The sequence below is a fragment of the Zalophus californianus genome, chromosome X (genome assembly GCF_009762305.2).
Source record: "Zalophus californianus isolate mZalCal1 chromosome X, mZalCal1.pri.v2, whole genome shotgun sequence".
NCBI lineage: Eukaryota > Metazoa > Chordata > Mammalia > Carnivora > Otariidae > Zalophus > Zalophus californianus.
Genome location: NC_045612.1, coordinates 86,973,944 through 87,000,375, shown reverse-complemented (window position 1 = coordinate 87,000,375; position 26,432 = coordinate 86,973,944). Strand labels below are relative to the sequence as shown.

The following is a 26,432-nucleotide window of genomic DNA, read 5'->3' as shown; positions in this document are numbered from 1 at the left end:
TTATTCCTGTATGACTTTGGACATGTAAAATAGTTTAACATGGTACCTGTAAGGTTGCTGCACGGATTAAACAAGATAATCACTGTTATGCACTTAGCACAGGGCCAAATAAATGGTTCATTCTACTTCCTACACATCTCTGGAATCCACTAATTTCTCACCATCTCCTCTGCCACCTCCCCTGGCTAAGGCAACCATGGTTCCTGCCAATTTTAGCATCTCCAGTCTCTTCCCCCTCCCTTCTGTTTTCAGCACAGCCGTCAGAGCATCCATTTAAAATGCAGTTAACTATGTCACCACCCTGCTCAAACCTCTCCCATGGCTCCCCACTGCTTTTAGGAAAACTCGCAGGGTTTAGAGACTTGGCATTGAAGGGTGTGTGTCATCTGGCCCCAGGTGGCCTCTCCCATCTCATGTCTCAACAGTCTCCCTTCACTCTCTGTGTTCTGCCCATGACTTGCTGTGCCCACAATGCACCAGCCTAGCCACCACAAGCCTTTGTTTTCAAGGCCCAGTGCAATCCTATATTCTGAGTCCCAGTCTCCAATTCCGGCTTCCTTCAAATTTCAGTACCGGCTGGATTGACACGAATTATAAAAAATGAGAAATTCTTGCTCTGGGAGCTGGGATGAAACCCTAGGTCAGAACCTCCCCAGCGGTGGCCCCATCTGGGACCTTTCCCAGCACCGCTGCCAATCCCTTTGGAGTGGGGCTGACTGCCACCTTGGACAAGTCCTGTGGCATGTCTGAGCCCGCTCAGTTTGGTCTGAGGGAAACCCGGAACAGTGCCTGGCACAAAGCAAATGCCCAGTAAACCTTCACTTAGTTAATGAGATCCCAAAGGCTGGGCGATGACTACAGGCAGGGCGAGAAGCAGAAAGGAGCTGTGGGTTCTGTGCGGGAGGAGAGTGGGGTACTCTTAGGTGGTCTCAGGAAAACCAGGTGGGCCCTGAGTGGGTTCCCGCAGGCTGAGGGCCTCGCCCTTTGCTGTCACCCATGTCTTCCGTCAATGGACTTAGATTTTCTTTTTCTTAGGCAGAAGGTAGGAAGCGGGAGACAGGGTAATCCCAATTTAGCTTCCCGGAAATTCCTGATGCTGTCAGAGGACCCCTCTGCCGGACATATCACATACCAGGCTCGATCCAACCTCCAGGCCTTTCTGTTGGCAGGACTCTACTCTGAGTGTTCTTATTCTTTCCATCCCTCTGTCCGTCCTCAGGCTGACCTGACTGACCCCTTGTGGAATCTCTGACTTCACCCCCACTCCTCACCCAAGCCCCCCCCCCCCCCCCCCCCCGCATCCTCTCTCCTCCGCCTCCCTCCATCTCTGTCCGGTCCCCTCCCCCTCCCCCACCACCTCCACTCTGTCTCCAGCTTTTTTTGGCTGCTGTCTCTTCCTCCTCCTCCTCCCTCCTTCCCTGACGCTGAATAATCAGGCCTGGCTGTCCTGGTTTCTGGAAATATTCGTGTGTGGGCAGTGGCTCAGGGCTGAAGCAGGGGATGGATGCCTGGGGGGCGCTGGGCAGCCCCAGGCCCCCAGGACAAAGACACCGAAATCCAGGGCTGTGGTCCGTGCCTGTCTCCCTCTGGGGAAGGGAGGGCATGAGGTTTATTGAGCAGTGGAGGAAGGGTGGGAATTCAGAGGGCATGGACACAGGCCATTTCGTCTCCCAGGTCCTCCTCATCGAAGCGAGAGAGGATCGATTCCTCATCACTATACAGGGAGCTGGTCCCCTGAGCCAGCAGGTCACTGGCGGCACTGTCCATCTCGTCCAGTGTCAGGCGACACGCATCCGCAATCTCCTGCTTGGCCAGGGCCACAAAGCGTGGGTCTCGGGCGAAGAGGCCCAGGCCCTCGGAGATGAGCACCTGGGGGTACAGATGGCATCGGAGTTGGAGAGGGCACAGCATGGAATCAAAGCAGTGTGCACAGAGGGCTCAGTGTACATAGATGATACATCATCCGTGAAGGCGTGCAGGGAAGTCACTGGGGACACTGGTGCACACGCATCATGCTGAGCAGAAGTCGCAGAGCAAAGGGACAGACAATCACATGCACAATGCAGAGACCGGAGGGTTGGGGGGGGCTTTTCCCTCCTCCCCAAGCTCCCACTTCCTCCCCTTCTCCCCCATCCCTCTTGCCCACGTCCCTTCTAGACTCACAGCCTCCACCAGGCTGTCAGCACTGCCCCTCTTGCCATGGCTGGAGTCCGGGTGGGTTCCAGGCACGTGCAGACAGGTGAAGGTGCGCAGCCGACCACTGGATTTGCCGAGGTATCCCTCCCTCGCTGCACCCTCCTCCACCAATAACAGCGGGGCATAGAGGAGCCGACCCCTTTGAGGAGGGGTTGCCCAGGAACCCTGGACCAGAATAAACATCAGGGGGATCAGGACTGATGGGGGGCATATGAGGATCTAGGACTCATCCCTGTGCCTACCTCTTTTTTTTTTTTTTTAAAGATTTTATTTATTTATTTGAGAGAGAGAGAATGAGAGACAGAGAGCACGAGAGGGAAGAGGGTCCGAGGGAGAAGCAGACCCCCTGCCGAGCGGGGAGCCCGATACGGGGCTCGATCCCGGGACTCCGGGATCATGACCTGAGCCGAAGGCAGTCGCTTAACCGACTGAGCCACCCAGGCGCCCCCTGTGCCTACCTCTTACCACCGCCTACCCTCCAAACACAACTGGAATCAAACTGAATGCGTATAAATCAGACTTGAGTTTATTCAAGAGCATAGAAGACCTAGCTTTAAATCTGAGCTCTGCCACTTACTGGCTGTGTGATCTTGGGTAAGCCTCTCTGGGCCTCAGTTTCCGCATCTGTAAATTAGGACTAACAACAGTACCTATCTCACAGGTACAGTGAGGCTTTTGTGAATTCATTTCTTTCTTTCTTTCTTTCTTTCTTTCTTTCTTTCTTTCTTTCTTTCTTTCTTTCTTTCTTTCTTTCTTTCTTTCTTTCTTTTTCTTTTTCTTTCTTTCTTTCTTTCTTTCTTTTTTTTTTTTGGTGGGCAGCAAAGCAAAGTTTATTGAACTCCCAAAGAGGGAGGGGACCCGAGAGGGTTGCCCCCCTTTTTTGCTTTTGTGAATTCATACGTGCCCCATTCTTCAGAAGACATGTGATATGTTTGATGAATTCAGCCTGGGCTAACTCCACCGCTCCAGACCTCAGCACCCCATTCCCCACCTCACCTGCGCCCTGCTGGGCCCTGAGTTGCGCCCACGATGGTAGGTGCCTGGGATGGGTAAATCTTCACAACTGCCCTGGCGCCGCAGACACTGGATAGTGAAGGAAGGCTTCCGACCTGGGGGTGAGGGGAGGCATGGGAGGGCAAAGAAGAATGTCAATGGCACCCCAGCCCTCTGCCCTGTTTGCTCTTGGGGGGGCCCCCAGGATCCATGCCCACTCTTACCTGCAGGCGTGGGAGGCAGCAGACGGCGGCGTGGTACGTTGTGCCCATCCAGGTATCTCTGGGGTCTGTGGGGTGGCAAAAGGATGGGGCGCGGGGGAGTCCCTGCCCGCTCGTCTAGGTAGGAGAGCCTGTGCAGGAGAGAGGGCTGGGGGTGAGCTCAGGCCTGGGCGTGGGCGATGGGGTCCCATTAGTCCTGCACTCCTGCACATGGCTCATGGGGTCATCCTACGTGTCATGGCCAGAGTCCTTGGTGGGGATTTCCTCTTCCTCATCCTGATTCTCCTGCTCTTCGGTTCCCTTGGGCTGAGAACTTCCTTCTTCTGGAATGGTGAAAATGAAACCCCCAGAGCTTCTCCTGGGGAAAGTGAAGCAAGTTAGACGAGATCCCCCCACAGGTCCCCCTAGTATGTGGCCCTGGGCTCCTGGTTCCTTCTTGTTCCATGCCCCATCCCCTACAGAAACACTGGGCTTTGAGTTTAGTTTTGTTTTTTTTTTTCAACTGGGAAAACTCACATAATATAAAATTAACCTGTCATCATCTTTTAATATTTTATTTATTTATATATTTATTTATTTGAGAGAGAGACTGGGGGAGGAGCAGGGGAAGAGGGAGAGAGAGAATCCCAAGCAGACTCTGCGCTGAGTGCAGAGCCCGACTCAGGGCTGCATCTCATGACCCTGAGATCATGATCTGAACTGAAATCAAGAGTCGGATGCTTAACTGACTGAGCCACCCAGGTGCCCCAAACTGTCATCATTTTAAAATGAACATGGGGTTTCTTTTAATAGATGTTTCTCATGGGAAGGACTCAGCATTTCAAAAAAATCAAAGTTGGCCTGTTGAAGAGACACCATCAACACAGGAACTGGGGCTATATTGGGGGGAGGCAAGGAGGAGGCTGTAAACGCTAGGTGTGACTTCACTTCCTTCTTTCATTATCCCCATGAGGTAAGTGCTGTTATCATTCCCCTTTTACAGGTGACAAAATTGAGGACCATGGAAACTGAGTGACTAGCCCAAGGTCACCTAGCAAATGGCAGAGCCAGGATTTGAACTGAAACTCATTTAATTCCGTGTTATGTGCTTTTTGTATTAAACCTTTGCATTGCCTTTCTCATATGAATCCCTTCTTACCCTCTGTTCCCATCTGAGGTCTTGGGTCCCTTCCATCCTTCCCAAATTTCCATTCAAAGGCCCCCTTGCCCCTGAATTTCCCCCATGTAGCGGCTAGTCCCTGCCTTCCCTTACAATATCCCACCAGACCCTTGACCATACCTGTGGCCATGGGATCCAGCCTGGGGTCCGCTGGGCTGTCTGGAATTGGGAGCCCCCCCATCGTCATCACTGGGCCCAAGGGAGAGTGAGTCTGGAGGTCTGTCCCCAACAGGCAGAGACACAGAAATCACAGAGCTCCGGCGAGATGGGGGCTGGGAGCCCATTGGGGCCTGTGGAATTCACAGGGCTGAATGTTGCCATTCATGTTACATCTAAGTCACTTGGTCAGTGACACAAGTCACTTGGAGTTTATTTCCAGTGACCTCCCTAGGGGCTGAATCTGGGTCTCACCCTCCAACAGTGGATGGTAGGTATCATATCAAGTAAACGTTTGCCTGTTGTAGGGGGGCTTCTCTGGGGGCCTCTTCCCCAAAGGCACGTAAGGAATTAAAGGAGTCTTTTTTACAATCCAGTTCCTTAGGAGGGTGAAAACTTGCCCTCACTTTGTACGTTTCCGGGTTCTTCTCGTCTTCCTCCTCCTCTCCCTCCTGCCCCTCTTCCTCCTCCTCCTCATCTGTGTCACAAGTGAGGGCCTGCCTGATCTCAGGACCCAAGTCCTGTAGGCTCCTCAGACCAGCCTGTGGGGGTAGAAAAATAGGGAAGCAAGGCAGCTCAGGGTCCAAACTCCCCCGTTCATGAGCCTGCTCCCCATGCAGGAGTGTGGGGTGCGGTAAAGGGTCCCTCAGCCACCCCTGACCCTCTGTGAGTCCTGGGACCTCTGTTTCCTCGTCTGTGACATGGGTTCCACGAGATCCAGAGGGCAGTCAGCCTCAGCCGCAGTGCTCCCACATACTCCCACCCACCCAGGCCCCTCTCTGAAGACCTGAAGGGCAGAGGAGGTACTTGAGGGGGCCTCGCTCCCTAGAAGCCCCTTTTCTTTCCTCCGCCTGAATTTGCGGAAGTAGTCCTGGATCAGAAATGTGGCGTAGAATTTGCCCACGGTGACCTCTTCCTCTGGGGGCAAGGGAGAAGAGGCAAGGTGATATAGGGGTCCTCTGTTCCCCCTACCCACAGCATAGACTCTCCTTCGCCGCCCCCACTCCATCCAATACTAGTTTTGTGATGGTGAGCAATCATTTGACATTTGGACGGGCTCAAGGAATTGGGGTGGAGTTAGCTCACCGTCAGCAGGGGGGATGACCTCATCTAACAGCTTCTGCTTCATCCTCTTCCAGATCTTTTTGATGACAATCCGCAGCTCCTGATTGGCTTGTTCCAGGTTCCCTGCATCAGGAGAGGATGTGGGGCATGAGCCAATAGGAGGAGCCCTTCACAGCCACTCCTTCCCTGTTGGAAGGGGCTTCACAAGCTTCTACCGCAGTCAACACACCACCCCCATTGAACAGGTGGTAAAACAGGCCTGGAGAAGCCAAAGTCACTCATTTTGAGGTTCAGAGCCAGGAGCCAGGCCCGTCACTCAATGAGATTGATCCCTGCATCCTCCCCAGTGGCCCTCCTGCTCCTGCCCCTTCCCCATCCCTCCCATGCACCTTCTGTCTTGATCTTCAAGGATGTCCGAACCAGGGCAAAGAGTGTGGCATTGAATGTCACTGTCCCATCTGAGTTGAGGGGCATGTTCATCGCCACAAGTCTCTATACACACCAGGGACATGGAACCCACTTTGAGCAAATGCCAGGGATGAAGACATTGGATGCCCAGGGGCAGAAACCTTTGAAGATAAAACCAAACACACCCTCCCCACCCAAGACAGGGTCCCTGTCCACCCCTGCCATGTGGTGGACAGCCCTCTCAGAGGTGGGGCGTGGGCAGGGGCACAGACCTTGCAGGCCACTCTGTGTGGGCACAGCTTCCCAAATCCCAAGGGGGGCTGGATACGTCTCAGCAGGGCAACCACATCCAGGTGCTTGATGCGGCCCCTGAGACAGGTGGGGGTGGGTGGGAGGCATCGCTGGATTGGAGATACCTCTATCCCTTTCTGAAGACTCCACCAGCTCATCTCTAACTCCCCCCACCCTGCCCCACAACCCACAGCCTGCCAGGGAAGAATCCAAGGGCAGTTGGGGAAGACAGAGGTCAGAGGCAGTGGGAACCTTGAGGCATCTATTGACTGGGTAATGGGAGGTACAGGTCAGAGGTTCTGGGGCTGGGGGACTGGGTGGGGCAGAGCAATCCCAGTTCTGTGGTTATAGGCTATACTTGGCTCCAGGGTCATATTCAGACCAGATCCTCTTGAATTCATCAAGGTGATGAGGGCCCAGGATGGACCAATCTCTGGTTAGATAATCAAAGTTATCCATGATGACAGCCACAAAGAGATTTATGATCTGTGGGCCAGTGAACAGTGGGGGTTAGGTGAAGGGCAGAGCCAGGTGTGGGGGGTTGGTGGGACACTGAGGTAAACTTATGGTTATGGGGTCACGAGTCCCTGGGTTGATCTTATCAGACCAGCCCTTTCACCCGCTCTGAAGACCTGGGCTCCCCACCTTGTCCCCAGACCCCTCAGGGCCAGCCCCCATGGCAGTGGTGGTGGTTGTGGGGAAACCGTCCTCACCAGGAAGGCACAGAGCATGAAGAAGCTGATGAAATAGGCGATGGCAAAATTGCTACCACAGGTAAACTCCTCGCCAGGGCTGACGTCAGACTCAGGGTCACACCGATTCCCGGGAAGGCTGGCGAGCATTATCTCCTGCCATGCCTCACCGGTGGCACACCTGGGGGTCACACAAGGGGGCCATCCTGGAGGGGAGGCTATGAAGTCATGGCAAGTGGCATTGTGGGGAGCTGGAAGGGTGAGAAGATGATCCACTTCTTGCCAGGGGTTACATTTGGCACCGATCGATTCCATACAGCATTTCAATATTTTAAAAGCTGGTGTGGCCATGATGATGACAGTCATGTTCATCGGGTATCCCCATTTCAGTCCCCATGTTACTGATAGGGCACTGAGGCTTAAGAAGAGGATATACCTGACAGCTAGAAAAAGGATGGCTGAGGCTAGATTATTACACAAGATCCTTCAGATCAGAGCCATAAAAGGTCTCAGGCAAAATAAAAAGCCCCATGCTGCCCTGTTATTTCTACAGCTCAGGCATTCTGGGGCCCAGACAGGGTGTGTGGGCACCCAAGGGCATGCTGGGGACCAAGATGACAGTGGAGGGAGCGTAGATGTCACCTGAACAAAAGCAGCACAGCCTGTGGAAAGGTCTGGAAGTTGTTGTTTCGGTTGATCTGTGTGCCATCCTGAAGAGCCACCTTGCCAAACATCTGTGGGTGCACAGGGCATGTGTCAGAGGGGCAAACCCATGCCCCCACAGGTTGTCACCCATTTCACAACTTCTAATACTCCAAAGATCCTCAAAACCCTGACCTGCAGGCACTGCTGATCCCATTTCACAGACGTGCGGACTGACTCAGTGTCATCCAGCTTGTCTTTCAACCCACCCCCCCACTGTAGGTGAATTCCTACCCAACACCCCTCAGCAGAGGAGTGCCTGAGAGATGCTCCCTAGGGTCCCCACTTGCCTGCATCCCAATGACTGCGTAAATGAAGAATATCATTGCGATGAGAAGAGCCACATAGGGCAAGGCCTATGGGGGTGGAGAGGAGGATAGATATTCAGGTCCAGGCAGAGAACTGTAAGCCCCAGAATACACTGCTCCCTCAAGCCTGAGCCTGCAGAGAGATGTGGCCCATCCCCAAAGTGCCTGTGACTACCAGTGTCTCCCAAATGTGGACGCGGTATTAAATACAATAGAATAAGGTCAGTGAGGCCAAGGCATGTTGGGAACTGGGAGCCTAGAAAAATAGAGAAAACCAGAAATGGTAAATTGCAGATGGGTATGGAACACTGGGAGATGTAGTTCTTGGGGTGGTAAAGGGACAGACTGAGAGGTGTGAGATGGGGGTGAGGGGTGGTCAAAGGGATGGGTGGGGGTTACCTGGAAGGACTTGATGAATGTCCAGAGCAATGTGCGGATTCCTTCACCTTTACTGAGAAGCTTGACTAGCCGCATGACTCGGAAGAGGCGAAAGAAAGTGATGGAGATGCGGGAACTGTCCTCAGAGCTCTGAGGTTGGGAGTGTGGTAGGTGTGATCAGTCTACATTTGCCCCAGCCACCTCCCTGTCTCATGTCTTGGCCCTCCCAGTCCCCAAATCCCTCAGAACTCAGGCCCCAGGATGGTCAGGTAACCTTTCTAAGGACTCTCAGGAAGAAAGGAAGGGAGGGTGGGTGTGGAAAGAAGCATAGAGTCCCTGTTGTGAGGTGGGGGCTACCTCGCCAAGGTGACCACCGTTCTGAAGGGAGATATGGCCAAGAGAGAGGTGACAGAGGAGAGGATGAAATCACAGGCCCGAAGGGAGCAGGAACAAAGGGAGAAACGATGTAGCAGATATGGGGGATGATGGTAGAGTCATTATTCAAGGGATGATGGAGAAGGTTATATGGTAGTGGATCAAGATGGTTGTGGGAAAAGTTGGCAATGAGGGCGGAAGAGAAATGAGAGAGTACATGAAATGATGGCAGAGAACCAGTGGAGCCAATGGAGGAAATGATGGAGTCAGTGGTTTCATGGAGATGATGGAGATTAGAGAACCGGTGGAGGACCCAATGGAGAAGCCGGTGATGGAGACATGGAACCAGCACCATTGTCAATGGAGGTGATAGAGCCATGTAGTACCCAGTGGAGGAGATGATGGAGCCAATGGTGGAGTCAGTGGTGATGACAGAGCCGTGAAAGACCCAGTGTCGGAGACAGTGGAGTCGTTGGAGGAAATGGAGCCAATGAAGTAGCCAGAAGAGACGATGGAGCCAAAGCAGGAGTTGGTGGAGATGATGGAGCCAATGGAGGGGATATAGAAGCAATGAAGGAAATAACAGAAATAACAGGAGAGTTGTTTTAGGAGATGGCAGAGCCAGAGGATAGGTTGCAAATGGAATAAGGGAGCTGGTGGAGGGGGACTTTGGCTAAACCCGACAGGGACTCGGGAGATATGGAGCTAGAGTGAGGATCACTGAGTCTTCAGGAATAGGGTGGAGGTAAGTGAGAGGCACCTACTCATATGAAAGAAAGCCCTGGGGTTGAGGTGGGGGAAGGTTGGGCTTGTGGAGAGGCCAGTCCTTACGTTGACTTCAGTGACGGCAATGTCCACTACACTGCCCACCACAATAAGAGCATCAAATGTGTTCCAGGCATCGGTAAAGTAATGCTGTAGGCAGTAAAAAAGTAGAGCCTTGTCTTCTTAGAGCTAGCAAGCTAGCATAGGGGGCCAGTGGTAGGGGATATCGTAGAGGCAGGGCCCAACTTGGACCACATGATGGGCCTGCATCTGGATCCCTCTCACTCCCTGGTCTCATGAGCCCTTGGTGGCTGCCCCCCGAGAGCTCGGCAATGAGCTCCACCCCCAAGGAATTCACCCAGTGCAGGTGAGGCTAGGGCAAGGAGGGCACCTTAGGTTTGAAGGCGATGATTTTGAGCACCATCTCAACGGTGAAGAGGCCAGTGAAGACCATGTTGAGGATGTCCATGGCGTAGTTAAAGGGAGCAGTCTGTTCATAGTGCTGGGAGAGAAAGCCAGGTGTGAGGACAGAGCCTGAGTCAGAGACCTCTCCACCCACAACCAAATATTTTCTGGCTTGGACTGAGGTGAGTCTGGAGACGTGGTAGCACTGTGCGTTGGCCAAAACCCTCACACTGTCTGTATCCCAATATGGATATTGGAAAGTCCAGCTCTCGATTTCCTAGCTTTCCTTGCAGCTACTTCTGACTAGTGAGACAGAAACAGAAGTCAGCTTCCGTGAAAACTATTTTTGCTCTCCAATAAAAGGCTTAAATGAGGAGAGCTCCCTGGTGCAACCTTCCCTCCTTTTTCCTGCCTTGAATGTGGTTTTGATGCCTGGAGCTGTGGCAGTCGTCTTGTGACCATGAAGCAACAATCATGAGAATGAAAGCCAGCTTGTTAAGAATGGTGGAGGAGAAAGAGCCTGGATACCTGATGAACAATGATCAAACAGCCTACCTCTACACTTCTTGTTATGTGAGGTAGCTACCATATTTTGTTGACTCCAATATGCACATCTTTTCACATTTGGAATCTCTGAAATTGGGGTGCATTTCACAATCAATGGCAACTTACAATGGTCACCTGCCATTATCCCCACATTCTTATATCTCTTAAGTCAGGATGCAACTTCCAATTATTGGCCTTAGATTTGAAGAAATGTGGCAAATATTTTTATAGCTTAAGTCTCTGTCAGTTGGGGGTTTTGTTACTTGCAGCCTAAAGCACTCCTAATGGTTCCCAAAGGATTGTGTGGACAGAATAGGGTAAGGTGTCTGGCAGGGGTCAGGGTGGGGAGCTCAGACCTGCATGGCTAGAGCAACTGTGTTGAGCAGGATGAGCAGGAACATGAGGTACTCGAAGGCAGCAGAGTTCACAGTGGCCCACACACGATACTGATGTGGGTTCTTGGGGATGTAGCGGCGGAGTGGCTGGGCCTTGAGGGCGTACTCCACACACTGGCGCTGCATATGGGTGCAGGGCATGAGTGAGCAGTGGGATCCCAAGGCAAGGGGGTGGTGGGGAGGGGTTGGAGGTCATAAGGTGAGGGGCCAGAGGTCACCTGGTTCTTGTCCAGCTCACAGTTTTGGTACTCCTGCTCGCCCTGGGCACGGAAGGTGATGATGACAAAGCCCACAAAGATGTTCATCATGAAGAATGCAATGATGATGATGTAGACAATAAAGAACACTGAAATCTCCACGTGGTAATTATAGATGGGGCCCTTGTCCTCTGCGTTTGCATCGATGGCCTTGTATAGTAGACTGGGGAACCAGTGGGAGTAGGTGAGGAGATAGCCAAGCCCCCTGAGACCTGTCCCCAGACACCTTATAACAGACACTCTAGAATCTCCTGCTTGGCACCCCAAAGGCCCCAAATCCCCTGACCTAACCACCTGGGACCTCCATGCATACCCCAAGCGACCCCACCTAACCTCAAAGACCCTTAAATCTCCTGTATCAGCCCTCTGGAGACCCAGAGATACTCATACAACCCTCTAGAGAATCCCCACCCCGGTCCTCCAAGACCCCCAAATCCCTTAAGTTCCCATGGACCCCTAAATTCCCTTCTTCAGGCGCCTGGAGATCCCCATGCAGCTCCCCAGAACTCACCCACAAGCCCCCCGAGATCTCTAAGTCATGTCCCATCAACTTGAATTCTTTGCTTTCCTTGCTCCATCTTCCCAAAGATCTTCGACTAGAACCCCAAAGACTTGTACAGCTCTCTGAAAACCCCTGAATCTCCAGCTCCGTCTCCTCTGAGACCTCCTCCAGTGCCCCCCTCCAGACCTCTACCTGGTCCCCCCCCTAAATCCTACCCAGTCCTTTTTAGACTTCCTCAGAGACCTCTAGCCTTCCTAGAGACACCCCCTACCCAGCCCCCAAAACACCCCCAGCAACTTCTGGAGGACCCCCACCCCGTCCTCTGATATGCTTACCAGTCCTCAAAAAACCCTATCCAGTCTCAAGAGACCTTTATCACATCCCAAGGCACCTTCCCATCCGTCCCAGCCTAGAGACTCCTGCCCTGTCCCCTGCCCATCCCTGGGGCCCTGCTCCTTACGCAGGCCAGCCTTCGAAGGTGGAGACAGTGAACAAGGCCATCATGGCTGAGAGGACATTGTCAAAGTTGAAATCACTGTTGACCCAGAGCCGCTCCCGGACCAGGGGCCGTGATACATCTCCATCAGGGTAGACAAGGAAGGAACCCCTGTGGATGTTGCAGACAGGCTGGGTGGGTGAGCAGGGGTGGGAAGTTGGGGAAAGAGGACTGGGGTCTCCAGCATGGAGGCAGCAGGCCATAGTGGTGAGGCTGGATAGCCGGGTTCAAATCCTGCCCCCCCCATTTACTGGCTAGGTGACCTTGGGCATTTAACCTCTCTGAGCTTCAGTTTTCCCCATCTATGAAATAAGGATACTAACAGAACATATTTCCTGGCTTGTTACAGGGTTAAGTCACTCAATGAGAATAGTGTCTGGCACATAGTTGGTACCATATATGTTAGCTATCACCACCATTATCATCATCGTCACCTCCCAGGAAAAAGTAATACTAATAATCAACATTTATCAGCCCAAAGTATATGCCAGGCACTGTGCTTAGCTTTACATGTAGAAACTTTACATTGTAATACACACTCCAAGTAGTAACTCGTTTACTCCTTGCAGCAACCTTGTGAGATCGGCACTCTTTTCATCCCCATTTTTCAGTTAAGGAAAATGGGACTCAGCAAGGTTGAGAAATGTACCCAAGTCTCACGAGATGAATTTGAACCAGGAATGCCTGACTTCAAAGCCCATGCTTTTAAACACTACCTTCTACAGGAATTTCAAAAAGGAAGCCTGGGACTTCGTAGCAGTGGCCATGGGTGGGGGGAGTGTTTGGGGATCTCTGGGGGGTCCAGAGTAGAATGTAGGTAACTCTGGAGAATGTGGAGAGGGGTTTGGGGAGGTCTGGGGGGTCTCTTAGGGCTTGGTGAGATCTGAGGGCCTCTGCAGCTCTTGGGAAAGTTCTGGGGGTGTATTGTGGGGCCTTGGGGAATTCAGGGGGTTTGGGCGTCCTTGATAAAAACTGAGGGAGTCTCTGCAGTTCTTGGGAGGAAGCTCTAAGGGTTGCAGGGGACTTGGTGAGATCTAGGGGCCTATTTGGCCTTTGGGAGGGGTTCCGAGCTCCATGAAGGGCAGGGTTTGGGGCACTCACTTGCATTCTTGGGGGGTGTGTTTGGCTTCATCAGTGCATCTGTAGAATTTCCCCTGTAGGGAAGATATTTGTCAGGCAGGTTCACCCCTTACTCCCCACCTTGACCCGTGCCCGGGCCTCCCTCCAGTGTTTCCTCTCACCTTGAAAAGCTGCACACCAATGCAGGCAAACATGAATTGCAGGAGCGTGGTCACAATCATGATATTCCCAATGGTCCGGATAGCCACGAACACACACTGCACCACGTGCTGCAGGCACCCACAAATATGGTTAACGAGACTGCAGGCCACAGCAGCCAGGGGGTAGGGATTCTGGGTGTAGATGGCGCTCAGGCACTTGGGCTGGGGACATCTGGTCATGGATCAGGGATATGCGGTCAGGGCCATGTGGTCAAGGGGCAGTGATATGGGTCAGGGCCATGTGGAATAATGTTTACCGGGAAGGGATATGTGGCTGCATTTCAAGAACTTGGGTCAGAGAAATGTGGCCATGGGTAAGGAATTTATAGTCACTTGTAAGGAACATGGGTCAGGCCACGAGATCAGTGGCCCGGGATGGGTGGTTACATGTTGGGTCCAGGCTGTGTGGTCATGCATCCGTGCAAAAGGCCAGTCTGATTGGAGATCCTGGCCCTAGGAGTGGGGCAGGGTATGGGTCCTGTGGGTTTGGGTGGGGTCGGGTTACCTTGAGTCCCTTGGCCCTGTTGATGGCTCGGAGAGGCCTCAGTACTCGGAGTACCCTCAGAATCTTCACCACTGAAATGGCGCTGGAGCTGCGGAAGAGTCAGTCCTCAGTCCCCGGCCCAGGTTTGGCCTCTGCTCTGGGAGGAATGGAATGGGCAGGGGGTGGGGAGGGTCACTCACTGGATGCCAAAGGAGATGAGGGACACGCTGACCACCAGCAGATCCAACAGATTGAACCAGCTACGGCAGAAGGAGCCTCGGTGCAGGAAGGCCCCAAACACTGTCATCTGGGGGAAGGGGGGGGTATCAGGCTAGAGAGGGGAGGAGGGTATGGAAAAAGGGAGAGGTGGGCTGTGGGGGCAGGTGCAGGGTGGTTTGGGGCAACTGGGGGTATGACTGGGGGCCTATTCATTACCTTTAGTAGAATCTCCACGGTGAAAATGGAGGTGAAAGCATAATCAAAGTACCCCAGAATCTGGGGGGTGAGAAATAGGGGAAGCCACTGAGTCATAGCTGAGAGGAATCCTAAGGGTATGTGTGTATATGCATGCACGCATGCATACCTTTCTGTAAGTTTCGCTGTCCCTCCCTCTCCCTCTCCTTCCCTCCCTCTCCTTGTGCCCATTAGGACACCCCTGGGAGTGTTCCCCCAGCCCCCAGCCAAAGGCTCACGTGGTTACGGAAGGAGTGGGCTCGGATAGGGTCCTCAGCGGCCAAGGACACACTGCTGAGGATGATGAACACGAGGATAAGGTTGGTGAAGATATGGTGGTGGATGAGGGTGTGGCAGGCCTTCCTCAGCCTGGGGAGTGGGGAGTGGGCTGTGGTCAGAACCCAGAACCACAGAGTTGATTGGGAGAGCCCAAGGGAGACAGCTCAGCCTCTTTTGCATCAGGCCGTGCGCCCCGCCAGAGGCTTGGCTGCTCCCTGGCCCTCCACCTGCCCCAGCCCCTCCTGCCTCGGCCCCCCACCCACTCCCAGCACTCACGGGTTGGTTTGGCTGAGACAGAAGAAGGCACTACCCTCAGGGATAGGTACCACCTTCTCCTTGGGGACAACTTCCTGCAGGAGTTCCACACGCCCTGCGCCTCCTTCCTCCTCTTCCTCCTCCTCCTCCTCTTCCTCCTCCTCCTCTTCTTCCTCCATGCCTGGCACCAGAAGAAGACCAAAAGACAGACAATTAATTGGAAAACCTATGTAAAGCACCTAGAATAGTGCTTGTCACGTGGCAAATTCTTCCTATCTCCCTGCTAGAATGTCAGCTCCTCAGAGAAGGGATTTTAGTCTGTTTTGTTCATTGTTGTGTCTCCAGCACTTAGAACAGTGCGCAGGACACAGTAGAAGCTCAGGAAATGTCTGTTGAATGAACATCACCATCCTTGCAATCCAATACACACTATTTTGTAATAAAGGCTCTGAGAAGTTCTGCAGTAAAACAGAAGTGTTTCTCTTCTTTAATCTCAGCGTCCCAAATGTTGCTGGCCACACCAAGCCCATTACTTTTATTTATTTATTTAAATTCTGTTAGCCAACATATAGTACATAGTTAGTTTTTGATGTAGTGCTCAATGATGCATTAGTTGCGTAGAACACCCAGTGCTCATCACATCATGTGCCCTCCTTAATACCCATCACTCGGCTACCCCATCCCCCCACCCAGCTCCTCTTCCACCGCCCTCAGTTTGTTTCCCAGAGTCGAGAGTCTGTCATGGTTTGTCTCCCTCTCGGATTTCTTCCCATTCAGTTTTCCCTCCCTTCCCCTATGATCCTCTGTGCTATTGCTTTTGTTTCACCATATGATAACTGTCTTTCTCTGACTGACTTATTTCACTTACAATAATACCCTCCAGTTTCATCCATGTGAACGTAAATGGTAGGTATTCATCCTTTGTGATCAAGCCCATTACTTTCAAGATGATTTCGGAAAAGGCTTCTCCTCAGAAAGGAAGATCTCAGGGGTCAAGAGCTCTGTCTGGGTGCTGTCTCTAAGGTCCCACACTTCCTCCACCTGGCCCTGCCCACTTGCCTGCTCCTTCATTCTTTCTGCCCTCCTCTTCCTCATTCTCCCCACCAGGCACCTGGGGACAGAAAGATGGGGGTCACTGATGTTGGGGGAGACACTATAAGATGGACCCAGGGGAGGCACGGAAGGAACAGAGTAATGGAAGGATGCACAGGCACAGGATGGGAGTTAAAGACACACACACACACACACACATGGACAGGTATTGGTGGTAATGGGAGGTGTAGACAGTGCCCAGGCTTCTAACTCACCAACACTCCATTTTCCTGTGTGAGAGCTCCCTCAGTGCTCTTCTCCCTGTGAGAGAAAGGGGAGTGATTGCTAAGGATTACGGCAGATAGGCGAGGCTGAGGGGGGGCGTCAATGCAATCAGAACAGACCTGTCTGAGGTCCCATAGAACCTCCCTGCTTCTGCCCTCATTCCCACAGTCTGTTCTTTTCACAGTGGCCAAAGGGATCCTGTTAAATCTTAAGTCTGGCACATTCTTCCTCTGCTCACACCTCTCCCATGGCTCCCACTCACTCAGAGCAAAAACCAAACTCCTCACCATGGCCCAGAATGTCCCCAATGGTGTCTCCCTATTGCCCCATTTGAGCTCACCTCATACCACTCTCCTCCTTGCTCACCCCACTCCAGACTCACTGGTCTCCTTGGTGTTTTATTGAATGTGCTGAATGTGCACCTCAGGACCTTTGCACTTGCTGTCCTCTTGTCTGAAGCACTCTTCCCCCAGATATTTTCATGGCTCACTCTCTCACTTCATTTGGGTGTCTGTTCAACTGTCACCTCTGTGTAAAGGCCTTCCTTGACTACCCTAACCAAAACAGCAACTTCCATTTTTCTCTATTCTTTTTTTCCATTTTCTTTTTTTCATTATATATCATTAACATATATTTAATTATGTTATATATTCATTTGTTTGTATTTTGTTTGCCTTCCCCAAATAGAATGTCATCCTCATGAAGGCGACGACTCTGTATACCTTGACCCCTGTCATCTCCTCAGTGTCTAGAACATGGCCTGACACAAAGTAGGTGATCAATGAATGCATGTTGAATGAATAAGGACCGACAGGTTGGATCTGGGGATGTGGATTGCCAGGGTGACCGAGGCATCTCTGGTGGTGTGGGATGTATGTGTGGGGACCCAGGTAGGGATCCCAGGGAGAGACTGTCTTGGGGGCGGAGCCAGACATCACCTGCCCTTGTCCTTGGCAGTCCCTTTATCTCCGCTGGCCAGGTTATCCACAGCAATGGCGAGAAACACGTTCAGAAGGATGTCTGGGGTGAGCTCAGGCTGCAAAGGATGGAGAAGGAGCCTGCCTGTGGACTGCCCACATCCCCTTAGCTACCCCCCGTTCTACCATCACCCAGCCCCTCAAGTCTCCAAGGATACAGTTGCCGCAGATGAAGAGGATGATAAAATAGACACACACCAGCATTCCTGGGAAGAAGGGGCCACCATAGGCCATGATACCATCATACATGACCGCGTTCCAGTCCTCACCTGTCAGGATCTGGGGGTGGGAGTTCACTGTGAAGCTCTTTGGGCCCTCCCACACCATGGTTCCCCCCTCCCCACCCGACCCACCTATCCCATGGTCTCCAGACCCCACCTGAAAGACAGTGAGGAGGGCCTGGGGGAAGGTATCAAAGGTGCTTCGCTTGGTGTGGGTCTGGTCAAAGTTGAACTTGCCCCCAAACAGCTGCATGCCAAGCAGGGAGAAGATGATGATGAAGAGGAAGAGGAGAAGCAGCAACGATGCAATGGATTTCATTGAATTGAGCAGTGATGCCACCAAATTGCTCAGAGATGCCCAGTGCCTGCAGCAGAGATGGAAGAGGCGGGGTTGACATGTCTAGTGGTGAGTCAGAAGCCAGGGCAGGACTCCAGCTTGCAATGCGCTGGGGGTGGGCCGGGTCAAAATGAGCTTTGGAGTTGGGTTGAGGTGAAGATAAGACGTGAGGGGAAGGTTAAGTTTGGGGTTAGGGTGGGCATTGAGGGTGTAATGAGAGATTTTATGGAAGTTGATGAAGCTAGAATTGGGTTTCAGGTTGGGACTGGGATTGGGGTTAGGGGTTAAGAGACTATTTGGGGTTTCAGATGACTGAGTTGGGGATAAGGCTGTGGTTGAGGGTTGGGATAGAAGAGGGGAGAAGGATGAGACTGGATCTGGGTCTGGGGTTGCAGCTGGAGATAGGCTACTGGTTAGGAGTTAGGGAATTGGGGTTGTGGTTAGTGATGGGGATTGGCTTCGAGTTAGGGATGAGATTGGAGTTGGGGTTGGCCTTGGGATTGGGTGTTGAGGCTGTAGATGAGCTTGCATATGATGAGTGGCTAGAGGTTGGGGTTGGAGATGGTGTAATGGTTGCGGATGAGTATGGAGGTGAGTTCAGAGATGGGGCTGGGAATAATGTTTGAGCTGGAGTTGAGGTTGAGGAAGGGGATGGAAATGAAGTAGACACCCTCCCCAATGGACTTTAATCTCCACGAGGTGAGGGGAGCCTGTGTGGCTCAGTCGGTTAAGCATCCGACTCTTGATTTCTGCTCAGGTCATGATCTCAGGGTTGTGAGATCGAGCCCCTCGTCAGGCTCTGAGCCAGGCGTGGAGCTCGCTTAAGATTTTCTCTCTTTTCCTCTCCCTCTGCCCCTCTCCCCCCACTCATGATCTCTCTCTCTCTCTCTCTCTCAAAATAATCTCCATGAGGCGGGAACTTGTGTCTGCTTTGATTCCTGGTGTTTCTCTAGGGCCTGGAAGAGTGCCTGGCACGAGGTAGGCACTCAGTGGATATTTGCTAAATGAATGGTGAGGCAGATAGTCACTGGAGCTGGGGAGGGGGCTGTTAGGGCTCTGCTTGGGGCCCCAATCCTCCCCTGCCCCACGCACCTAGTGACTTTAAAGATCCTGAGGAGGCGCACACATCGGAGCACTGAGATGCCCAGGGGCTGCATGGCGCCCACCTCCACCAGGGTGGTCTCCAGGATGCCTCCACAGACCACGAAGCAGTCAAAGCGGTTGAAGAAGGAAGAAACATAGGCAGAGGGGCCCAGACCGTACAACTTGAGAAGCATCTCCACCGTAAAAAGACAGAGCAACACCTTGTTGGCATACTCTATGGGGAGAGGGGCAGAGGTGACTGGATTGGCCAGTTTCCTCGGTGACGTGTAGGGCAGTAGGGGCCATGGGGTGATCTGGGGTAGCTGGTATCGGGCCAGACACAGGCTGGTGGTAGGGCGAGGGTTAGGGATTGGGGTGAGTTTGTAGGTCAGAGTGGGTGAGGTTTTGGAGGGCTTGGAACTGGGGTGAGGGGCAGAATCAGGGTGGGGGCCTCGGTCAGCCTCTATGAGTCCAGGAAAACTCCACTTCAAAGGTAGTGTTAAGAGTCTGGGGTTTAGTTGGGATTGAGGCTGGTTTGAGGCTTGGGGGTCAGAAATGTGTTCAGTATTCAGGTTGGGGTTGAGATTAAAATGAATAACAGTAAGAGCTAACACTTCTAAAATGTTAGCTTTATGTGGACCAAGCCATGTTCGAAGCACTTTTCCCTTTAACTCACTTAATCCTTCCAACCACCCCATGAAGTGGATACGATTACTAGCCCCATTTTGTAGATGGGGAAACTGAGACACAGAGGGGTTAACCTGTCCAGACAGTGTGGAGTTAAGATTCTGGACTCTGGAGCCACCTGCCTGGGTTTGCCACTCACTAGCCAAGTCCTGGGATTAATCATTTAATTCTTCGGTAGCTTGGTGCTCAGTACTGTGTGCCTTAGTACTTGCTTCACATAAGGTTTCAGTGAAGAGAAATTGGGTTAGTACATTCAAAGTGCTGAGAACAGAGCCTGATGCACACAGCAAGTGCTCCAGAAGTGTAAGCTACAAGGTGGGGTGGGACAGGCTAAGGTTTCCGCGTTGATTAGGGCAGGAAGGCATCGTCTGGGGGTCTGAGGAACCCCAGAGATCCTGGATTTGGGTTTCTAGGGTGGAGGGAATTGGGGGCTGGGGAAGAGGGCTGGCAGTCTGGTGGCGGGGGCGGGGGCGCACCCTGGATCTGGGTGAGCCACACGGGCTGCCCGTGGTGCTCTGAGGCGATGGTCAGCGTGTTGAGGAAGACGAGCAGCAGCACGGCCCAGTAGCAGGCGGTGGACTTCACAGCCCGCCGGCAGCGTGCCCGGAGGCCCCGGTTGGCTCGGCGGAGGCGGCGGCTGGGGGAAAGGCAAGCCCCCTGGCTGAAATCAGCTACGTAAGCCAGGCCTGGGGGGCTCGGGTGGGGTGGCCTGGTGGTCATGGGGGACTTGGAGGTGGGGCTCACACAAAGCCGGGGGCCCAAGAGTCTCGTAACTTTCCCAACTCACCAGACCCTGGTTTTCATGATCTTGTTTCTGGAAAAGAGGAGGATGGAAGGTGGGCGTCATAAGGGACTAAAGGGCAGTCAGTGGCTGGGGTTGGAGGTCAGGGGCTGGGGCCAAGGTTAGAGGGTAAAGTAAGGATGGGGGTTGGGGTCTGGACTGGGTTCTGGGCCGGCCAGGGGGCCAAGGGCTGGGGGCCCTCACAGGCAGCGTGTACAACTGGCCAGAGCCCCCTCCTCTTCTTCCTCATCGCCTGGGGTCTCTGTCATCGAACCCGTGTCACTGGCTGGGAGGCTGGCTGCGGGCAGGGTGGGAATAGAGGTCAGCACACGAAGACCCCAGGGTTCCCCCCTTGGCTTGCTCCTCCTTCTACCCATCCCAGCCCGCTCCCCAATCTGGATGGACCCCCACCATGGCTGCTGGTGGAGCGGGTGGAGTGGCTGAACCAGCGCAGACGCCCATGTCTCCTAGTGGTCAGCTCTGCCAGTTGGGGCCCTGCGGGACGGGAAGGACAGTTGCGAAGTGTGGCCCGAGGCCGGGTTAGGGCCGTGGGTGCGTGGGTGTGGCTGTTATTTGGAGTCTTTGCTCTGGGTACAGTCCGGGAAGGGTGTTCTGTGTCCTAGGCTGGAACTGGGGGCTGGGCCCAGAGTTGTTGCCAGTTGGGGTGGGGTCTCAGGAGGGTAGCCCACATGTGAGGCATATGTGGGGCAGGGAATGGGCCTGACTGGGGGTGCCTACGGGGGCCGGCCCGGCCCTCTTCAGCCATAGAACCGAAGTTGCCGTCAGCTGAGGGGTCTTCGATGTCCAGCTCCTCTGCCTGAGTGATCCAGTCCAGGTAGCCTCGCAGGTCCTCCTCCAACTGCTGCTTCTCCCGCAGCTTCTGGAAATCCCCTCGTGCTTTGGCCTTCTCCCTCTCCTTGGAGAACTCCCTGAGGGAAGAAGTTGGAGAGCTAGGTGGGGGAAGCACCCTGGCTCCCTTGCCTTCACCACTCCAGCCCCACTGGCCTCCTTGCTGTTCTTGGAATATGTCAAGCACATTCTAGCTTCGCACTGGCGGTTCCCTTTGCTTGGAGCCCCCTTTCCTCAGATATCCACACGGCCCATTCCCTCATCTCTTTCACATTTCTACTCAGATGACACCTCAAGGAGGTCTGTCCTGACTGTCCCTATCTGTAATTGCAAGATTTGCCCCTTTCTATCCTTAGGCTTCCTTTCTTTCCATAGCACATATTCCGTATAAAACACTACATATGTGAGGCGCCTGGCCGGCTCAGTCGGTAGAGCATGGGACCCTTAAGCTCAGGGTTGTGAGTTCAAGCCCCACATTGGGCGTGGGGCCTACTTGAAATAAGAAAAAATTTCAACAACCCCCTACACATATGTGGGGGGGGGGTGGGGTGGGGTGTGTGGGTGTGCAAAAACACAATCTGCTGTGTATGTTGCTATTATCTGTCTCTCCCCACCAGAATGTAACATCCAGGAAGACAGGGATTTTTGTCTTTTATTCCATTCCTAGAATGGTGTCTTGCACACAGTAGATGCTCGACGTTGACTGACCGAATGAAGGGGTATTTCAGATGGGTTCTGAAAGGATGCCTAGGAGTTTGCTAGGAAGAAAACAAATGGGACAGGGGCTGAGGGGCAGTATGGGGGGAGGTGTCTAGGCTCCTCACCCACTCAGGACACCAAGCACAAGGTTGAGGACGAAGAAGGACCCAAAGATGACGAGACTCACGAAATACACCCAGGGCAGCTCATACCCCATGGCATCCTGCATCTGGGGAGAGAGAGGACATGCATCTCTCAGGATACACAGATGCTCTCGCCTGAGCTTAGGGAGGAAAGGCAGGTGCAGTCTCGCACTGTGTGCCCGTCGTCCACCTCACCCAGTAGAGCACATCGGTCCACCCTTCCATGGTGACGCACTGGAAGACCGTCAGCATGGCGAAGAAGAAGTTGTCGAAGTTGGTGATGCCCCCGTTGGGCCCTGCCCAGCGCCCGCGGCACTCGGTCTGGTTCAGGGTGCACACACGCCCGGATCCCGAAGACGCGCAGGGCGACGGGTCCTCCTCCGCTTCCACGTCTGTGGGAAGACTGGAGCTTTGGGTTCTGAAGCCTGCCGACCCACAGTGCCTGCTACCCTGGAGCCCTGCCCACCTGAGAAGTTCAACTCAGGGTTCGAGATTCTTCTCAATCGAGGGCAGCTGTAAGCTCCTAACTCTGCTAGATCAGGATTCTGAGTCCTAACTACAGGTATCTGGGGAGTGGAACTGTAAAACTTGCGGTGGAATCTTGTAAATAACCGTGAGCCGTGAGCCTGGGGGAGGAGTCTTGTGAATTGGGAAGGGTGTCTTGAAAAGAGGGCGGGCGCAAGGCTTGGGCGGGAGTCTGGATAAAGGGCCTGAGAACTTGGGACCAGTTCTGGAGGATGGAGTCCAGCGCCCGGTAGGGTCTTGGCCTGTGGGTGGAGTCTTGTGACGGGGCGGAGCTATTAGCAAAAGGGCGGCTGTCCCCGGGTTTGAGGGCGGAGTCTTGAATAAAGGGGTGGAGGCTTGTTATCTTGGGGGGGTGGAGCCTGAGCCTCGGGGTGGAGTCCTGTGGATTTGAGTGGAGTTTTCTGAGAACAGGGTGGGGGGCCTAGGAACCAGTGGAGGGGGGTGTCCCGTCCCGGGAGGGGTGGAATGGCTGACCAGATCCCAGGAAGTAACATGTCTTGTGCATGCGTCCAAGGAACAGCTCGAGTCCGATGATGGCATAGATGATGATGACGAAGAGCACGAGCAGTGCGATGTGCAGCAGCGGCACCAGGGCCTTCATGATGGAATTGAGCACTATGTGCAGGCCTGTGAGGACAGAGGGGCTAGCTAGGTCGGCCTAACCCCACCTCCGTCGCCCCTCCCCCACCTCCAACCTCCGGCGGCGGCGTGCCACTCACTTGGGACCCCAGACACCAGCCTCAATGGCCGCAGCACCCGAAACGCCCTCAACGCCTTCACATCGAAGCCCCCCGGCTTCCCCCCGGTGTGCGGGGTGTCCCCCGGCCGACCAGGGCCCTGCTCCAGAAGCACGCTGAACAGCCTGATGGGGTAGCAAGGGATGAGGAGGCCGAGGTCGGGCCTTGGGACCTCCCTCCACCCCTCCCTTCTCAGAAAAGCACAGGTCCCCGTAACTGGAAGTGCGAATAAGTTTAAAATATGTTAATATTCCTGATTCTGGCTGCCAAATGGGGGCAGTCAGAAGCAGATATTTCCCTGAGCCCCGAATTCAGCGGGCCTTGGGTAGGAAGTTGAACTAAGGTGGGGGTGTCCCCTGCAGACGCGCACCCGACCACAACGATGATGAAGTCGAGTAGGTTCCAGCCATTGCGGATGTAGGCGCTGGGATGGAGCACTAGCCCATAGGCCACAATCTTGAGCACGGTCTCCACAGTGAAAATCACAAGGAATACGTACTCCACTTGCTCCTGAGGGCGGAGCCGGGGGCGGGGCGGGAGAGTGGGGGGTTATTTAGGGGGGGCTTGGGGGGGGCGGGGAAGGGAAGCATAGTCCGGGATCTAAGGTTGGCTGGATAGGAGAGGGTCATCTGAGTCAGCGAGGAGCGGGGATGGGGGGGCTTGAAGGGTTGTGGTGTGGTTCTACTGGGGCTGTATCCGGCTTGGGGTGGGGAGGGGCTGTGCGAGCCTCACCAGGTTGTGGTTGGCAGTGTTGGAGTCATCTTCTGGGAAGGGGATGTAGACCCCCAGGGCTACACAGTTGGCAAAGATGGTCAGCAGGATGAGGATGTCGAAGGGCCTCAGGTGGACAGTCAAGGACCCAGGCGGGTAGGTCTCAGCCTCCCCACATTCCCTTGGGGCCCTCCCCATCCAATGCTGACGCTTGACCCAAGGCGACCAGCCCTGACATTCCCAACCCCTGCCCTGACCAAGGCTTTGACTTTGAACCCCCTAGAAACCTTAGCCATCCCAACTCTTGCTTTGATTTAGTCCTTGACTCTTGACACTCCTCCTCCTCCCAGTGCCTCCACCTCTCTCAACTCACCCTCTAATCCCGTTCTTGACTCTTGATCCCTAGTGACCTCAGCCTTCCTCCATTCTAGCCCTAACCTAATCCTTGACTCTTGATACCCTGGTGACCCTCACCCCTGAGCCCTGCCCCTGGTCTTCCAGGATGCTTCCACTCCACAATGCTGATGCAGGACCGCCGCAAGGGGTTGGCCAGGGTGAGGCAGAAGAGCGCCCGGGGTGACCGCTGAGCACTGGCCACTGCCACCGTCTTGTGCTTACTGTGTTGAGTCCTTCGCTTAGGGGTCTCCAGGCCCGCCGCCCCGCTGGTTTCTTCGCCCCCCGATGTTGGAGGCCCAGGGCACAGCCCCCATTCAGGACCGGGGCCTGCCCCATTGGCTGGGCTGGGCTCTGGGGTGGTGTCTGTGTGGAGAAACCGAGTCAAGGAGGGAGGGGGGGGGTATTGGGGCAATCATGGTTGCCTCCTTCCTGATCCCATCCCTGTGTCTGGGGGAAGGAGAGAAGAGCATGTAAAATTAGGGAGAGCTGGGGGCATGCCTGAGTTAAGAGCTGGGGGGTAAGAGTTGGTGTTGTAATTGATTGGGGGTAGAGAGAATTTGTAGAGAAGGGAGGGCGAGATTACATTTCCAAGTAAAGTAGGCTTTGCTGTTAGACTTGGTAAGGAGTTTAAATTGGCATGAGGTAGGATTAAGTTTATAGCTGGAGGCAAATTTAGGGTTAAATTCGAATGGTGGATTTTGGATTGGATTTAAATACAGGTAGGAGTGGGGCGTTTGAGTTGGGATTAGAATTAGGATCAAGGTTAGGGTTAAAGTTAAGTTTGGATGGGATTTGAATTTGGCATTGGGGTTTCCAGCTAAAACCATTCCCAATTCCTGTGGCCTTGTTCTAGCCTCTGAAGGGCAGTAGGTTGGCTTGGTTAAGATCCCCAGTGTCGGATGGGCAGTATGGGGGGAGGTGTCTAGGCTCCTCACCCACTCAGGACACCAAGCACTGCCGACCCACAGTCCCTGCTACCCTGGAGCCTGAAGTTGAAATCCTGACTCGACCACTTGGTAGCTGTGTTCAGCCTTGGGAAAATTATGCACCCTCCCTGAGCTCCAGTTTCCTTATCTGTGTAATGGAAAGAAAAGAGTACCTATGTTGTAGAGTCGTTGTGAGGATTAAGTGAGTTCAGCATTCAGAACAATGTCTGGGACAGAGTATTATTCCCATTTTGCAGGTGAGGAAGTTGATGCAAAAAGGGACGTGATTTGACGAAGTGCCTGAACTGGGATTCAAACATATGCAATCTCTGACTCCAAGCCTTCATGACTTACTGCCACGATCAAATGTGTTCATTCTCTCTCTCTCTCTCTCCCTCTCTCTCTCTCTCTCTTTAGTCCTTAAAAATTGATCTGCGTTCTTTTTGGAGAGTCAGAGACCACTCATTAACAGTATTGATATCTAGATGTTGGGGTTGAAGTTAGATGAACTTAGAGCTCATACTAAGGGCTGTATCTACGTTGGAGTGGGCTGTATCTACGTTGGAGTTTCGACTCTAACAGGGGTTCGCTTTCTGGTTTGGTAAGGTTCGTGTTAGGATTGAGCTTGGGGTTGCCTTTGGAATTGGACTTGGGGTGGGCACTAGGATGGAGGTTGGGGCCAGGATTAGGGTTGGGATTCAGTTGGGAACTAAAGCTGTGGATGGGGCTGGGAGGCCATGGGGGCAGGGTCTGAGTCAGGCCGAGCGTCAGGATTTAGGTGGCAGTAGGGCTATGTTTCATGCTGGCTGGGGTGGAAACAAGCTGATGTGGTTCTGGTCCCCTGGTGGCTCTCTGGGGGTGGGGTCCTGTTGGGCAATAGATGGGGCAGAGGGGCAGAGGGTAGAGCAGAGCCTAGGCTTGCTCCAAGGGTCTGCAGGGGTGGAAGGCTGCTCTCACCTTTCCCGCCTTCAGATGCCGACAT

General features: G+C 53.6%; 1 protein-coding gene and 1 long non-coding RNA gene across 4 annotated transcripts in view; one reads left to right on the top strand and one right to left on the bottom strand.

The window, feature by feature from the left end:
• Positions 1 to 4,524, top strand: part of LOC113931033 — a 19,855-nt gene extending 15,331 nt beyond the window's left edge. The window contains exon 4 of the long non-coding RNA XR_003522657.1: positions 4,393 to 4,524. This is a non-coding gene — a long non-coding RNA (uncharacterized LOC113931033). The remainder of the gene's footprint in view (positions 1 to 4,392) is intronic.
• On the bottom strand, positions 1,639 to 26,432 carry CACNA1F (calcium voltage-gated channel subunit alpha1 F). 3 transcript variants are annotated; one of them, XM_027608745.1, is made up of 48 exons: positions 26,371 to 26,432; positions 24,635 to 24,652; positions 24,150 to 24,255; positions 23,788 to 23,927; positions 23,400 to 23,542; positions 23,155 to 23,307; positions 22,351 to 22,547; positions 22,138 to 22,241; positions 21,203 to 21,393; positions 20,876 to 20,959; positions 20,669 to 20,762; positions 20,471 to 20,497; positions 20,160 to 20,320; positions 19,006 to 19,231; positions 17,734 to 17,941; positions 17,514 to 17,634; positions 17,317 to 17,398; positions 16,369 to 16,414; positions 16,121 to 16,172; positions 15,083 to 15,242; positions 14,767 to 14,896; positions 14,510 to 14,569; positions 14,275 to 14,381; positions 14,096 to 14,183; positions 13,552 to 13,659; positions 13,412 to 13,464; positions 12,275 to 12,421; positions 11,274 to 11,475; positions 11,017 to 11,175; positions 10,101 to 10,211; positions 9,776 to 9,859; positions 8,927 to 8,947; positions 8,591 to 8,719; positions 8,174 to 8,239; positions 7,824 to 7,915; positions 7,203 to 7,362; positions 6,848 to 6,975; positions 6,471 to 6,567; positions 6,180 to 6,282; positions 5,812 to 5,913; positions 5,513 to 5,643; positions 5,133 to 5,267; positions 4,690 to 4,859; positions 3,643 to 3,768; positions 3,414 to 3,541; positions 3,193 to 3,305; positions 2,164 to 2,361; positions 1,639 to 1,869 (listed from the first exon to the last, which is right to left on the bottom strand). In XM_027608745.1, exons 1-48 carry the CDS (start codon positions 26,430 to 26,432, stop codon positions 1,639 to 1,641), a joined length of 5,754 nt encoding a protein of 1,917 aa, XP_027464546.1. The 3 variants fall into 3 exon arrangements, with proteins under 3 accessions (XP_027464546.1, XP_027464544.1, XP_027464545.1); XM_027608743.1 differs by having other exon boundaries at positions 24,635 to 24,887; positions 26,408 to 26,432; XM_027608744.1 differs by having other exon boundaries at positions 21,236 to 21,393; positions 24,635 to 24,887; positions 26,408 to 26,432.